Source organism: Solanum tuberosum, unplaced genomic scaffold, assembly GCF_000226075.1.
Source record: "Solanum tuberosum cultivar DM 1-3 516 R44 unplaced genomic scaffold, SolTub_3.0 scf00709, whole genome shotgun sequence".
In the NCBI taxonomy this organism is placed as follows: Eukaryota; Viridiplantae; Streptophyta; class Magnoliopsida; order Solanales; family Solanaceae; genus Solanum; species Solanum tuberosum.
In genome coordinates, this window is record NW_006239622.1 from 135,828 (window position 1) to 150,607 (window position 14,780).

Consider the following 14,780-nt stretch of genomic DNA (forward strand, 5'->3'; position numbering starts at 1 on the left):
AGTCATTCTAACTATTTTTTGTTTTGAATGGATTGTTGTCACTTTTTTTACATTTTAAATGAATTGTTTCTTTTATTTTTGTGTATGGTTAATAACCGAATAACCGAACCAAACCAAACCAAAACCGATAATCACCAAACCGATAAATGTATATTATATTTAGTATGGTTTGGTTTTGATAATTTTAAAACTGATTAAGTTGGTTTGGTTTTGGTTTTGACCAATAACCGATCCAAACCAACCCGTGAACACCCCTAGTTAGAGATTTACTTTGGAAAATTAAATCTTAGCCATTTATTTTAACTTATGCCATGTGTCATACCAAATAGGAACTTAGGAAAAATGGAGAGAAGAGAAATGGATAGGAGATGGATCCATGTGTACATATGAGGTGGGGTTTCTTGGACAAGTGAGAATTTTGAGAGAAATTGAAGTGAAATTTCACTTTCTTTGAAATAAAAGAAATACATATATTTTAAAAATATTGGACAAATAAAATTAAACGGGAAGGGTAATAACGTAATTTCAACAATAAATGAGAAGATAATGAAATTTACACATAAATCGCATTCGTTGAATGCGTTTTATGCCTTTCTTAACGAAAGGGGTAATAACGTAATTTCATCAATAAATGAGAAGAGATTGAAATCACACATAAATCGCATACATTGAATACGTTTTATGCCTTTCTTTCTCAGCTCAATCAATGTTGAGTATAAAATGAAAAAAATTAATAAATAAATAAAAATATATATTTTAAAAATATTGGACAAATAAAATTAAATGGAAGGGGTAATAACACAATTTCAATAATAAATGGGAGAGACTGAAACTTACACATAAATTGTATTCGTTGAATGCTTTCTATGTCTTTCTTGTCAATTAATGTTGAGTATAAAATGAAAAAATAATTATCTTTTCTCGATATGATAAAAATAATAAATAAAAGAAATAAATATATTTTAAAATATTGGACAAATAAAATTAAACGGAAGGGGTAATAATGTAATTTCAACAATAAATGGGAAGAGACTGAAACTTACATATAAACCGCATTCGTTGAATGCGTTTTATGCCTTTCTTTCTCAGCTCAACTAATGTTGAGTATAAAATAAAAAATAATTATCTTTTTTCTATATAATAAAGGTAATAAATAAAAGAAATAAATATATTTTAAAAATATTGGAAAAATAAAATTAAACGGAAGGGGTAATAACATAATTTCAACAATAAATAAGAAGAGACTGAAACTTACGCATAAATCGCATTCGTTGAATGAGGTTTATGTCGTTATTAACGGAAGGGGTAATAACGTAATTTTATCAATAAATGGGAAGGAGACTAAAACTTACACATAAATCGCATTCGTTGAATGCGTTTTATGTCTTTTTTCTCAGTTCAATTAATGTTGAGTATAAAATAAAAAAATATTATCTTTTCTCGATATGTTAAAAGTAATAAATATATTTTAAAAATATTGGACGAATAAAATTAAACGGAAGGAGTAATAACGTAATTTCAACAATAAATGGGAAGAGACTAAAACTTACACATAAATCTCATTCGTTGAATGCGTTTTATGCCTTTCTTTCTCAGCTCAATCAATGTTGAGTATAAAATCAAAAAATAATTATCTTTTCTCGATATAATAAAAGAAATAAATATATTTCAAAAATTGTAGACAAATAAAATTAAATGGAAGGGTAATAACGTAATTTCAACAATAAATGGAAAGATACTGAAACTTACACATAAATCGCATTCGTTGAATGCGTTTTATGCCTTTCTTAACAGAAGGTGTAATAACGTAATTTCATCAATAAATGGGATGTCACGACCCAGACCGTCGTGATTGACACCCATACTCCCTCCGGTGGGAGAACCATTACTACAACCCAAACTAACAAATTTTATGAAAACTAAGACATTTAAAGATACAGAAGCAGGTTTAAATGACAAATAAAATGGAGTCCCCATAAACTCCAAGATTTTAACAAACAACGAGAAAATGGTCCAAAACCCCTTCAACCTATACCCGAAATCTCAACTACACACTTTAACTTTACGGGTGTCCTATCACCCCTTGGACTATTTAAAAATGAAATAAATAACTCCTACAATGCTGAGTTGGCACAGAGAGTGAGCTGACTATTTTTTCTTTTTGATCGTTTTTTCTCTTTCTTTTTTTCATTGTTTTCTTTCTCTTTCTTATTATCTAAATTTCGCCATGGTCGGAGTTTGAAGATTTTCCGGCAACCTTTTTGGAATTCATCTCCTAATTAATTCTTAATCTTTGTAAAGAATTAATTTGCAATCTAAACCAATCCATCAAACTTTTTCTTCTCTTGATAAGATTTTGTGTCTTTACATAACAATGTTCTTAACTTTTTGAAGAAATATACTTCTTTTTTATTGTTGAATATAAATTCAACTACTTTATACACTAAAGAGGGTTTAGATTAAATTTATTTGTTATAGAAGACTAAACTTTGTATTCAATTCATTGACAAGACAACAAATATTTTTTGGGTAAGAACTTTGAGCAGGTGAAGAAAGTGAAAGAGTTAATGGTGAAGAGATGGAAGGTGATAAAGGCGGAAACCAAGGATTAGATCTTTATTCAAAATTCGCCGCCGGGTTCATCCTTTTCTTAAACTCCTCAAAAATCATTTGGCTTCTACATCTCTATTCAAAATCCCTCATCTGTTTTTGAAAAAAAAAACGCCTATGACTAACAGATAATGTGAAAGTTAACCTGAAATAATTAGATCATAGTTTATTCCTAGTAAAACATTTAGGGGTCGTGGAGGTGGAGGGGGGAGATGATGGCGGTGATATCGATCTTTTTAGCGGTGGGGTTGAAGAAAATGATGGAGGAGGAGGCAAGTCTACATTTCTCTACAACTACACTAGGTAATTAAATCGTCAATAAAAATAATAATCTCCCAAGTTGGATTCAAATCCCTTTATATTATTTTAAATCGAAACTTTCACAAAGAATTAAGGTTAAAAAATAATTGAGGAAGAAAGGATAAAGAAGAAGGAGAAAAAATAAATAAATAAAATTAATTGGTGAAAAACACGTATCAAGTGCGTATGTTTCACCACAAGACACATGAGTGGTTATACCGTTTTAAGGGATTATTTATTTTATTTTTAAATAGTCTAGGGCGGTGATAGGACACCGGTGAAGTTGGAGTGTGTAGTTGAGATTTCGGGTATAGGGTTGGGGGGGGGGTGGGGGTTAGGACCATTTTGTTCAACAAACAACTAACCAAACTAATGCGGAAATTCAACCCCTAGAACCTGAAAGTCATTGTACCAAAACTCTATGGACGACAAGTCTAAGAATAAGGGGTGTAACCCCGAAACTAAACAAACACCTTTAACAAAAGTCTGAGTCCGAAAAAAGTGGACTTAAACAAGAAAGATCCATGACAGCCTGAAAGAACTGACTTACCCTTGAATCCGATCACGCTCAATAGTCACCTAGCTGACGTCTATCAATAGCCGCATGAAGATTCTCTGTACTCAACAAAGAACAAGCAAGTGCAGTATCAATACACAACCACAGTGTACTGGTAAGATCACACGGCTATCGCGATAAATGAAATACATGCAAGTAACCACAATCATTATAAAACAAGCATATGCCGATACAATATTAGTCAACTATTACGAATAACGAACAGTTTCACGATTCTCACATATCACAGTTATATCAATTTAGAGCAACATACCGTCTTCCAATACCAATCATCATTAGATATGAATGAAATCATCACAAGTAGATACATAACACAATTCAATGGTCCTCTCACGGAACCTAAGTCAATGGTCCTCTGATGGAACCCACACCCAAACTGTTAGCATACCTGAACGTGGTACTCGATCCAATGTTTATGTCGAAATGTGGCAACCGATCCAATGCTTATGCCGGAACGTGGCAACTGATCCCATGTTTATGCCGAAACGTGGCAACCGATCCAAGTTAGTTAGATCAATGTAGCATTCTATTTTCTCAGTATAAGTAACACCCGATCCATTCAACAAACCACAATCACAATGTATATTCTCACAATCATGCAACAAGAGGTGATTCATGGCATACAATTATTCAATTATCCTCATTTATGAATATGGTGATCAATAATGCACATTCGCATACATACATGCATAATAATGAGCAATTACAACCATATATCACACCAACATGAAATCACAACCATCACCTACCTCGAATCCAAGCTTGAATCCCCTAAGGCACTTGAATCTTCCCTTTCCGGATTATTTCCGCTTGTTCGTGGTCTAAAAATATACAATTAACGCAAGGATCAATAAATGAGGCCTAATTACCCGGATTATAATCAACATTATCAACCCTAGGCCAACCCAAGATCCCATTACCCAAATTAGGGCATTTCCCACCATCCAAACAGTTCCAAAAACCCTTCCCCAATAATAATCACCCAAGAAACCAAGTTCTACGGATCGTAAAACGGATCCGGGGAGTGAAAATCTTACCTTTAGCCTAAAAAATGGTGGAAAATAGTCAAGAAAATCCCCGGGTTCGTTCCTTAGCTCTCAAGTTCAAAAATTGTAAAATAATAAGATTTTGGGGTTTATTTTTGACTTTAAGTCGCGTAAGTCCCGTTACGGTGGGACCCATCCCGCTACAGCTGTAACCATCCCACTACGGCTGCATGCACGGAGACAGAATGCTGGAATTTGAATTCCAAGCCCCCATTTCATAACACACCTTCAACCCTTGACATTCAAACACTACTTGTTCACGCTAAGATCATTTTCGGGAGTTCTACTCGCCTGAATTTAATTCCGTAAAGTCGTATAGGTTTCTTAACGTCTTAGCTATCTATTCGTGTAATCAAAATCATAATTAAATAACCCAGTTGTTACCAGATTTCCCTAGACTTTACTGACTCTGATTTCGTCCAAATCTGACTAGGCTAGGAAATCCCAAACTACTACAAATTTTTTTTTGACCCCAATTCTATTCCCATTGGCTTTTCTATAACGATGGGAACATGTCGTTACATGGGAAGAGGCTGAAACTTACAAATAAATTGCATTCGTTGAATGCATTTTATGCCTTTCTTTCTCAGTTCAATTAATGTTGAATATAAAATGAAAAAATATCATCTTTTCTCGATATGATAAAAGTAATAAATAAAAAAAATAAATATATTTTATAAATATTGGACGAATAAAATTAAACGGAAGTGGTAATAATGTAATTTCAACAATGGGAAGAGACTGAAACTTCACATAAATATCATTCGTTTTATGCCTTTCTTTCTTAGCTCAATTAATGTTAAGTATAAAATGAAAAAAATATTATCTTTTCTCGATATGTTAAAAGTAATAAATATATTTTAAAAATATTGAACGAATAAAATTAAATTGAAGGGGTAATAACGTAATTTCAACAATAAATGGGAAGAGACTGAAACTTATACATAAATCTCATTCGTTGAATGCGTTTTATGCTTTTCTTTCTCAGTTCAATTAATGTTGAGTATAAAATTAAAAAAATAATTATCTTTCCCGATATAATAAAAGTAATAAATATATTTTAAAAATATTGGGCAAATAAAATTAAACGGAAGGGATAGTAATAACGTAATTTCAACAATAAATGGGAAGAGAATGAAACTTACCCATAAATCACATTCGTTGAATGCATTTTATGCCTTTCTTAACGGAAGGTGTAATAACTTCATTTCAACAATAAATGGGAAGAAACTGAAACTTACTTATAAATCGCTCGTTGAATGCGTTTTGTGTCTTTCTTTCTCAGCTCAAATAATGTTCAGTGTAAAATGAAAAAAATAATTATATTTTCTTGATATGATAAAAGAAATAAGTAAATTTAAAAAATTGTAGACAAATAAAATTAAACGGAAGGGTAATAATGTAATTTCAACAATAAATGGGAAGAGATTTAAACTTACACATAATTCGCATTCGTTGAATACGTTTTATGCCTTTCTTTCTTAGCTCAATTAATGTTGAGTATAAAATAAAAAAATAATTATATTTTCTCGATATAATAAAAGTAATAAATATATTTTAAAAATATTGGACAAATAAAATTAAACGGAAGGAGTAATAACGTAATTTCAACAATAAATGGGAAGAGAATGAAACTTACTCATAAATCGCATTCGTTGAATGCGTTTTATGCCTTTCTTAACGGAAGGGGTAATAACGTAATTTCATCAATAAATGGGAAGAGGCTGAAACTTACACATAAATTGCATTCTTTGAATGCGTTTTATGCCTTTCTTTCTCAGTTCAATTAATGTTGAGTATAAAATGAAAAATATTATCTTTTCTCGATATGATAAAAGTAATAAATATATTTTAAAAATATTGGACGAATAAAATTAACGGAAGGGGTAATAACGTAATTTCAATAATAAATGTGAAGAGAATGAAACTTACACATAAATCACATTCGTTGAATGCGTTTTATGCCTTTCTTTCTTAGCTCAATTAATGTTGATTATAAAGTGAAAAAATAATTATCTTTTCTTGATATAATAAAAGTAATAAATATTGGACAAACAAAATTAAACGGAAGGGGTAATAACGTAATTTCAATAATAAATGTGAAGAGAATGAAACTTACACATAAATCACATTCGTTGAATGCGTTTTATGCCTTTCTTAACGGAAGGGGTAATAACGTAATTTTATCAATAAATGAAAAAAAAATGAAACTTACACATAAATCGCATTCGTTGAATGCGTTTTATGCCTTTCTTTCTTAGCTCAATTAATGTTGATTATAAAGTGAAAAAATAATTATCTTTTCTCGATATGATAAATGTAATAAATATATTTCAAAAATTTTAGACAAATTAAATTAAACAGAAGGGTAATAACGTAATTTCAACAATAAATGAGAAGAGACTTAAACCTACACATAAATCACATTTGTTGAATGCGTTTTATGCCTTTCTTTCTCAGCTCAATTAATGTTGAGTATAAAATGAATTTTTTTTTATCTTTTCTCAATATGATAAAAGTAATAAATAAAAGAAATACATATTTTTTTAAAATATTGGATAAATAAAATTAAATGGAAGGGGTAATAACGTAATTTCAACAATAAATGGGAACAAACTTAAACTTACACATAAATCGCATTCGTTGAATGCGTTTTATGCCTTTCTTTCTCATCTCAATTAATGTTGATTATAAAATGAAAAAATAATTATCTTTTCTCGATATGATAAAAGTAATAAATAAAAGAAATACATATTTTTTTAAAATATTGGATAAATAAAATTAAATGGAAGGGGTAATAACGTAATTTCAACAATAAAAATCGTGTCTAAAGTTTCATCTTCTCTCTAATACCCCTGATAAAGCGAGAACTAAAATCAATATGAAGTGGTATTATCCTCCCTTTGGCTTCTTAAAACTTAATGTTGATGGTGCGTTCAACTCGACAGGTGAGGGAGTTGGCATTGGAAGAGTCATAAGAAACCAAACATGTTACATGCGATTGGATTAGAGTAATCGCTACTAGACTAGTTAAACCTTCTACTTGTAATAAGTTAGTTCGTTTTGGAAATCTTACTATAATTACTAACCCATTTAGGAATGATGAACCTACTGTAACCCCTTAACTATATACTCCCTCCGTCACATTTTATATGTCATCTCTTTCTATAAATAGTTGGACCACAATACTTGTCATTTTATAAAATTTATGCATAAATTATCATATTTTGTCTATTATACCCTTGATAGATTAGTTAATAAATCTTGAAAATGTATTTACCATTTATTATAAAGTTGACTTAAGAAAATATTAAATAAGGATAGAAAGGTAAAATTACATCATTTTTTAATGCAAGTGCAAAGTAAAAAAGTGACATATAAAATAGGACGGATGGAGTATAATATAGTCTCATTATCCAAAAAAATAAGTAATTTTTTAATCAAATCAAGTAACTTGAGAATTTATGTACATTCTCTAGGTCCAGAATTCTATCCAAAGACAACTCATATAGTCATAGTCTAAAGATTTTTACATTCTAAATATAGTTGAACTTATTATATTAAATTAATTGTCTTACTATGAAAATTATTTTAAAATTATTTTTGAACGTGAGTAGATAATATAAACATTATTTTCATTTTCCTTGTATTGAAATGTCAGTTGGCCAGTCACCACTATGAGATGATGAAGTGAATAATGTTTTTTCTTTTTTAAAATAGAGATCACGATTTTGAGTCTTCGTTGTGAAAAAATCTTAACATAAAATATTATTTTTGAATAAATTTTATCTAATGTGAATTCAAATTAATTAAGCTGTAACGTCCGAAAATTAAAAAAAGATGATGTCGGTTGAGCCCACTATGTCACTACGACCCCACCCTGGCCTACACGTTCTCCTCGTTTGCCACCTTGTCTTTTCTGTTTTTTTTCTCTCCAAAAAGACGTGTATAATACTTGTGTTAATTCATGTTTGAGAGCACGTATAAAATAGTCCCTTAAACTATTTCCTTCATTTTAATTTATTTGTATAATTTTTAGAAAATAAAAATTATTTTTAAATTTTGTGATGTTAAACTAAAAGTATATATATTACACTTAAATATCATTTAATTTTATAGTTTAAATATATCACATTAAAAGTTAAAATTAAAGAATTACTAAAAAAAAGAGAGGAAAGAAACATCTTTTGAACGAATTAAAAAAAAAGTAAAACAAATAAATTAAGATAAAATAAGTAATATTTTTTAGTCTTTTTAAAAAAATATTTAATAATTTATATTCGTTAAATATAACGAAAATTATAATAAAAAATTCACTTCTATGGAATCCTAAAATATAAGAAACAAAAAATTGCAATAAACTAAAAAAAATATGCAAGAAAAAAATATTAAATTATACCTCAAAAAACTGCTCAAACTTTAGAAATAAATCAAAAATAGCAAAAAATTCAAATATTATAGTCCTCGCTAATTTTTTTCTCCCAACAATCCCCATCAAATATAACAAACAAAGTTTATTAATTATTTGGTAAGACTATAAGTGTAGCTTTAAGTAACAAATTTAATGAATCAAATCTGTTCAATTTTGTCATCTTCTCTAATTTTGAATAGCAGAGAAGTTTCAGAAAAATAAAATCTTAATAGTTAAGTTGGTTAATTATCTGAATTTTCAGTTTTGATTTTTTTGTAAAAAAAATATATTACGATGTGAGCAAAAAGTAGCAGAAAAACTCAGTTACAAATATTAAGCAATAGCCAATAAGGGGTAATATAAAAATCCCTTTTTTTCTGCATAAATGCCTGTTTATTGCAGTTCTTTTTATTTGTTGAATTGAATGTTTGTCTTTCTTTGTGTTGAAGACCCCACACATCATCATTATCAACAGTTCCCCAAACTTCTCTTTCTTTCTCAGCCCCACATTTTTGTGCTCAACTCAAAAAGTTTCTGTATGAACACAGATTATTTTTTTTGTCAAGTTCCTCCCCTCCAATTATAGTGGTTGCACTAAACAACAAGTTTTTCTTTATTGATTTAAAAAGTTGAGATTTGGGGGTCATTTTCTTGAAATTTATGTTATTTTGCTTCCAAAGATTGAATTTTTCTGTACTGAAAAACAGAGATGAGTGGAAACCCATGTCCAAAATTCTTTAACTCAATGACCCATTTCAATTTTTTCAAGAAATTCAGGCGTTTGAAGCCTATTGAGCCATTGTTGACACTTTTTGGGTTCTTGTTTTTTGTTCTTGGCTTATACTTGTTTATCTTCTTGTTGGATTATAGAATTGTGGATACTACTGGTTCTCACTTGCGTGGGCCTTCTTTTTTTGTTACCTGGTTTGGCCTTAATGACTCTTCTTTATTACTAAAAAATAGTACTAGTACTAGTAGAAATGATGAGAAAGTAGGGTTTCTTGAAAATGATTGTGATATATTTGATGGGAATTGGGTGTGGGATGAGAGTTATCCACTTTATCAATCAGAAGATTGCATGTTCTTGGATGAAGGTTTTCGTTGTTCTGAGAATGGTAGACCTGATAATTTCTATACCAAATGGCGTTGGCAGCCTAAAGATTGCAACTTGCCCAGGTTTGTGTGTTCAATCAACTGAATACTTAATTATGCTTGCATTTGACCATAGATTTTGACGTTGAAACTTGAAAATTTTGCGGTTACTTTATCGACTATAGTGAATTAGACTAACTAAACTGGTTAATTTTAGTTACTATTTGCATAGTCGAAGGATATTTTCTTTGACCATAGTTTTTTCATATTTTGAATCATTAATTATTATGACTTGTAGTAGTAGTACTTTTTACTAAGTTCCTAAATATGTATATTTTATTTCCAAAAATTTGGAGATTGTATGTTTGAATTCACATCAAACATTAGTTAGTTCGACTGTCGAAGGATTTTCATAAGATTGAACCTGGAAAACATAATCTAATGTTTTTACTTAATTTTGGAACAGATTTGATGCAAAACATATGCTAGAAAAGCTGAGGAACCAGCGTGTTGTGTTTGTTGGTGATTCAATAGGGAGAAACCAGTGGGAGTCTCTTCTCTGCTTGTTGTCTTCAGCAGTTTCTGATAACTGCTCTATATATGAAGTTAATGGTAGTCCAATCACAAAGCACACTGGTTCTTTAATTTTTAAGTTCAAGGATTACAACTGCACGGTTGAGTACTACCGAGCTCCATTCCTAGTGCTGCAGAGTCGTCCGCCTTCTCGGGCTCCTGGAAATGTTAAGATGACCTTGAAGTTGGATCAGATGGATTGGAGCTCTGCTAAGTGGAAAGATGCAGATTTATTGATTTTCAACAGTGCTCACTGGTGGAATAATGAGAAAACCATTAGAGGGTAAAATCTTATTTTCTTTCCTATCATCAAAAGGCATTATTTTTGTTTGGTTGATGTCTGATAAATGGTAATATTATATAGTACAAGGCTTACTTGAGGTTTCTAAGTGAAAAGTCGTGCTAACTTTAGGGGACAGTTGATGGGTTTCGCCTATTTCTTAAGTAGAGTAGGAAAATCTACTAAAGTACTTAGTGCTAGGTTGATATCGTTTTTGATGGCCGAGAAAGTCCCATGGCAAATGACGCACGGTTTGAAACTTTGTGGATAATAGGCCTAATCCTCTACCCTGTCCACTTAAATTCCAGGTTTTTGTCTGCGAAGGTTCAAACCTCTGATCTAAATGTTAGTATCTTTTACTGATGGTTAATGTAGCTAAAAGCTCTACTGGGCACCTTTCTAATCCACACATCACATACTACACTCTTATCACTAGACCAACATTCTAGGGGAAAATAGGGCTGATATTGTTAGTATCTTTTAATGTATTAGTATCTACATCTCCCTTCAAGAGAAGCTAGAAATAGGAATTTGTGCTGCTTAATAACTATTCAACCATATAAGGACTATGTTATAATAGAAAGTTGCGTTTGAGAATGCTAGCAATAAAATTTCAGTGTCAGAATCCTCAATAGGCATTGAACTATAGAATCCTCAATAGGCATTGAATTACTAAATAGCAAAGAGTTCAATAAATAGTTAATATGCCTCAAGATACAAGTACGCTAGCAATCAAATTTCAGTGTCAGAATCCTCAATAGGCATTGAACTACTAAATAGCAAAAAGTTCGATAAATAGTTAATATGCCTCAAGATACAAGTAAGCATTAACAGAACATTTCCTAGTATTGGATCTCTTCCTGTGCTCTCTTTGCACAATGTTGAAGGGCTAAATGAACTGATGGTTAGGTTGAGTACTGGAAAGTTTGATTTCCAATTTCCTTTTGAATTGTCCCCATGTACTAATCATGCCTTTAATCTATGTGACTATATGTATGAGTTGAAAAGGCATAAACATGTATCCACTTGCATGTTTTGGCATTAACAATTCAGCTAATTGATCTAATACATAAAAGTTCTTCAGTCAGCTCCTACTTGGTTTATAAAGGTGTACCTTACATACTCCAAATTCAAATTTGTTTGATGGAATTAACGGTAAATGGATCCGAAATGATACGCTAATTCGACACAATGATCTTTCATGGAAAATCTCAAAGGGTGGCAAAAGGATATAAAGCAGATACATTGATTTTGAAGGTTGTTAGTAATTCAGTCTCCATAATTGTCTGATAAAAGAGCTTATTGTAGTTCTATTATGTAGTAACAATGGTAATTTTGTTAGGATCAAGCAACCATAATTGCCTTTTTTTTCTTTCCTTTTCCTTGGGATAACTAACCAATAAGGCTGTGCATTGGAGCTTAGTTCTCTCTCATTTTGATTGACACTCTAAATCAAGTTGGATTTCTTGTTCCCACCACTAAATTGTGTGTAAACGTGAAAGCTTTGAGGTGTATATTATCAAGATTTGTTGCTATAGGGGAATACAATTACTCGACAATCTGTGAAGATTTACGAGTTCTGATTCTTTCCATTGACAGGGGATGCTATTTCCCAGAAGGCGGAAAGATCAACATGACGATGGATGTGGAGACGGCATTTCAGAAGTCAATTGTAACATTGGTTGATTGGATAGGCCGTGAAGTGAACGTATCCAAGACTAAAATATTCTTTCGTACTTATTCTCCTGTACACTTCAGGTAATTCTTCTCTCCTTTTGTTTTGTTTTGTTGTTGTTACACTTCACATAATTCTCACTTCTGATCTATCAAATCAGGTTGTCGTACATAATGAAACATAATCAATCAATAATGCCTCAACCAACACACCTTGAATAAATATTGAGGTCCTTTTTGTAGTATGTCAAATTAGAAGTGTGAAATGGAGATTATTTGAGACTCATCTAAGATCCAGATTCTTTCCATCTATATCCATTTCATGTATTCTGTGTGCCTTGAGAGGGTGAGAGTTATTTGTTGGTTACCGTTATTCTACTTCATTGATCTTCTATAGAGATGGAATGTGTTAAAGCTTGTGGATAAATGGAAAAATTTGTTTTCTTGGGTACCTTGGTCGTAGTATGCATACGCTGGTTTCGAGGGTCAAATGGTGTATGCTTGCATCTTGTAATGCATAAAGGCTTTTCTGGGATAAGTTGACTTAATACTTGGCTGCAAATTATGTGCATTTTGATTATCAGCTAATGATCTATGCAATTCAGCCTACACTTATTCAGTAGCTATTTAGTTCTTGTTGTCACTCGATAAGCAATAAATCAATCACTTTGATGCACAGAGGTGGAGATTGGAAGACTGGCGGTAGCTGTCACCTGGAGACATTACCTGACTTATTATCACCCCAAGAGTCATTGAGGAACTCGTTTGAATATATGACGGTCATTCATGTCCTATCGCAGCTCTTTAACAAATCAAAGGCTAGGAATATGAGTTTACTGAATGTGACAGGCATGACATCTAGAAGAAAAGATGGTCACTTATTTTTGTATTATTTAGGCCCTAAGGTGGGACCAGTTTCTCCCCACAAGCAAGACTGCAGCCACTGGTGTCTCCCTGGTGTCCCTGATTCATGGAACGAGCTTCTCTATGCAATCCTCCTCAAACAGAAGTTAGCTCTCAAATTTACTTCTCAATCCTCGGAATGACAGCAGAGAGGTCAATTCAAGTGGTGCACCATCCCAGTACCCTTGCAGCGCTCGCGACCATTAGAAATTGTACTTTGGAGAGGAAACTTGAGCCAGAACAATCAAAGTGTCCAATGCTCATTGTATCAAATGAATGTGCCATTCTTCGAGATCAATTTGAAAGTAAAAGGACATCCTCACATTTAGTTGATGGGATCCTTCCTAGGTTCCAGTTTCAGTTACATTTATCATAGAATTGTTTTCCTGAGTCCTTTGTAGTCTGTCAGCACTCAGGAGTAAAATTTAGGTCTTCAATTCACGAATATGTCAAGTGTAAAGAGCATCGTGAACAAGCAAGTTGAAGTCGGCTCTATGAAGGATGAGGAAAAATATTGCGACAGCACTAGCCATGTAAATTATTATTCCAATTGCAACGATAATTTGTATAGCCAATTACAATGTATTTAGTTGTTGGTAATGCATCTTTATCTTATCAAATTCTCATGGAATCAGTCAAATTGCAGCAATCAAATTATTACTCATGATAATGTTGTTGTCTAGTACATGTTGAATCTTTTTTTTCAGACAGGCTAATTCTAAAGCTTAATCATCAAAAGGGTATTGTGTTGGAAAACTATATATGCACAACGGAAGCATATCAGGATCTTACTGCTTACATGAATAATAGATAACCAATACCGTTTATGCTAGACCACATAATCATGCTAGAACACATAAGCATACTGAAATTTAATTCGATAAATACCTTCAAGCGAATCCCTAAGTTAGACAGACCTTCAAGTGAATCTACAAGAAAGCTATGGTCTTCTACAGTGATCCCAAGTTCACATCCGAACTCTCTCAATACTTGGGTGGGCAAGTATCGAATAGAAAACTAATCAATCTTTTTCTAGGTTGGGAGAATCTCTATTTATAGAGATTTCTTCCCCAATCCAAAAAAGAGAAGAAAACCAGTTTTCTTGAAAAACAAGAAAAAACACGCCTACTCCTTTTTCCCCTAAGAAATAGGATTCTTAGTTCTAGTTAAGTATGGGCACTGGAGGGACCACATAATTAATTACTAAGGCTTCCTATAATAGAAATAATTCCAAATAATTAATTTGAATTATTCTTACCATAATAAATTACAAATCATTCCACTAGAAATTCGTAATTGCATTCCTCTATTTAT

At 31.7% G+C, this 14,780-nt stretch overlaps 1 protein-coding gene across 1 annotated transcript; it reads left to right on the forward strand.

The window, feature by feature from the left end:
• Positions 1 to 9,327: 9,327 nt before the first annotated feature.
• Positions 9,328 to 14,086, forward strand: LOC102602041 (protein trichome birefringence-like 11). Its single transcript, XM_006366916.2, has 4 exons — positions 9,328 to 10,120; positions 10,503 to 10,892; positions 12,489 to 12,647; positions 13,243 to 14,086. Exons 1-4 carry the CDS (start codon positions 9,654 to 9,656, stop codon positions 13,607 to 13,609), a joined length of 1,383 nt encoding a protein of 460 aa, XP_006366978.1. The 5' UTR covers positions 9,328 to 9,653; the 3' UTR covers positions 13,610 to 14,086.
• The last annotated feature ends 694 nt before the right edge of the window (positions 14,087 to 14,780 follow it).

Excerpts from the sequence above, each read along its gene's own strand:
- LOC102602041 (XM_006366916.2), top strand. The coding sequence starts at position 9,654 with ATGAGTGGAAACCCATGTCCAAAATTCTTTAACTCAATGACCCATTTC. Across the intron at positions 10,121-10,502 it reads AAAGATTGCAACTTGCCCAG|ATTTGATGCAAAACATATGC; the intron begins GTTTGTGTGTTC and ends ATTTTGGAACAG. Across the intron at positions 12,648-13,242 it reads TATTCTCCTGTACACTTCAG|AGGTGGAGATTGGAAGACTG; the intron begins GTAATTCTTCTC and ends TTTGATGCACAG.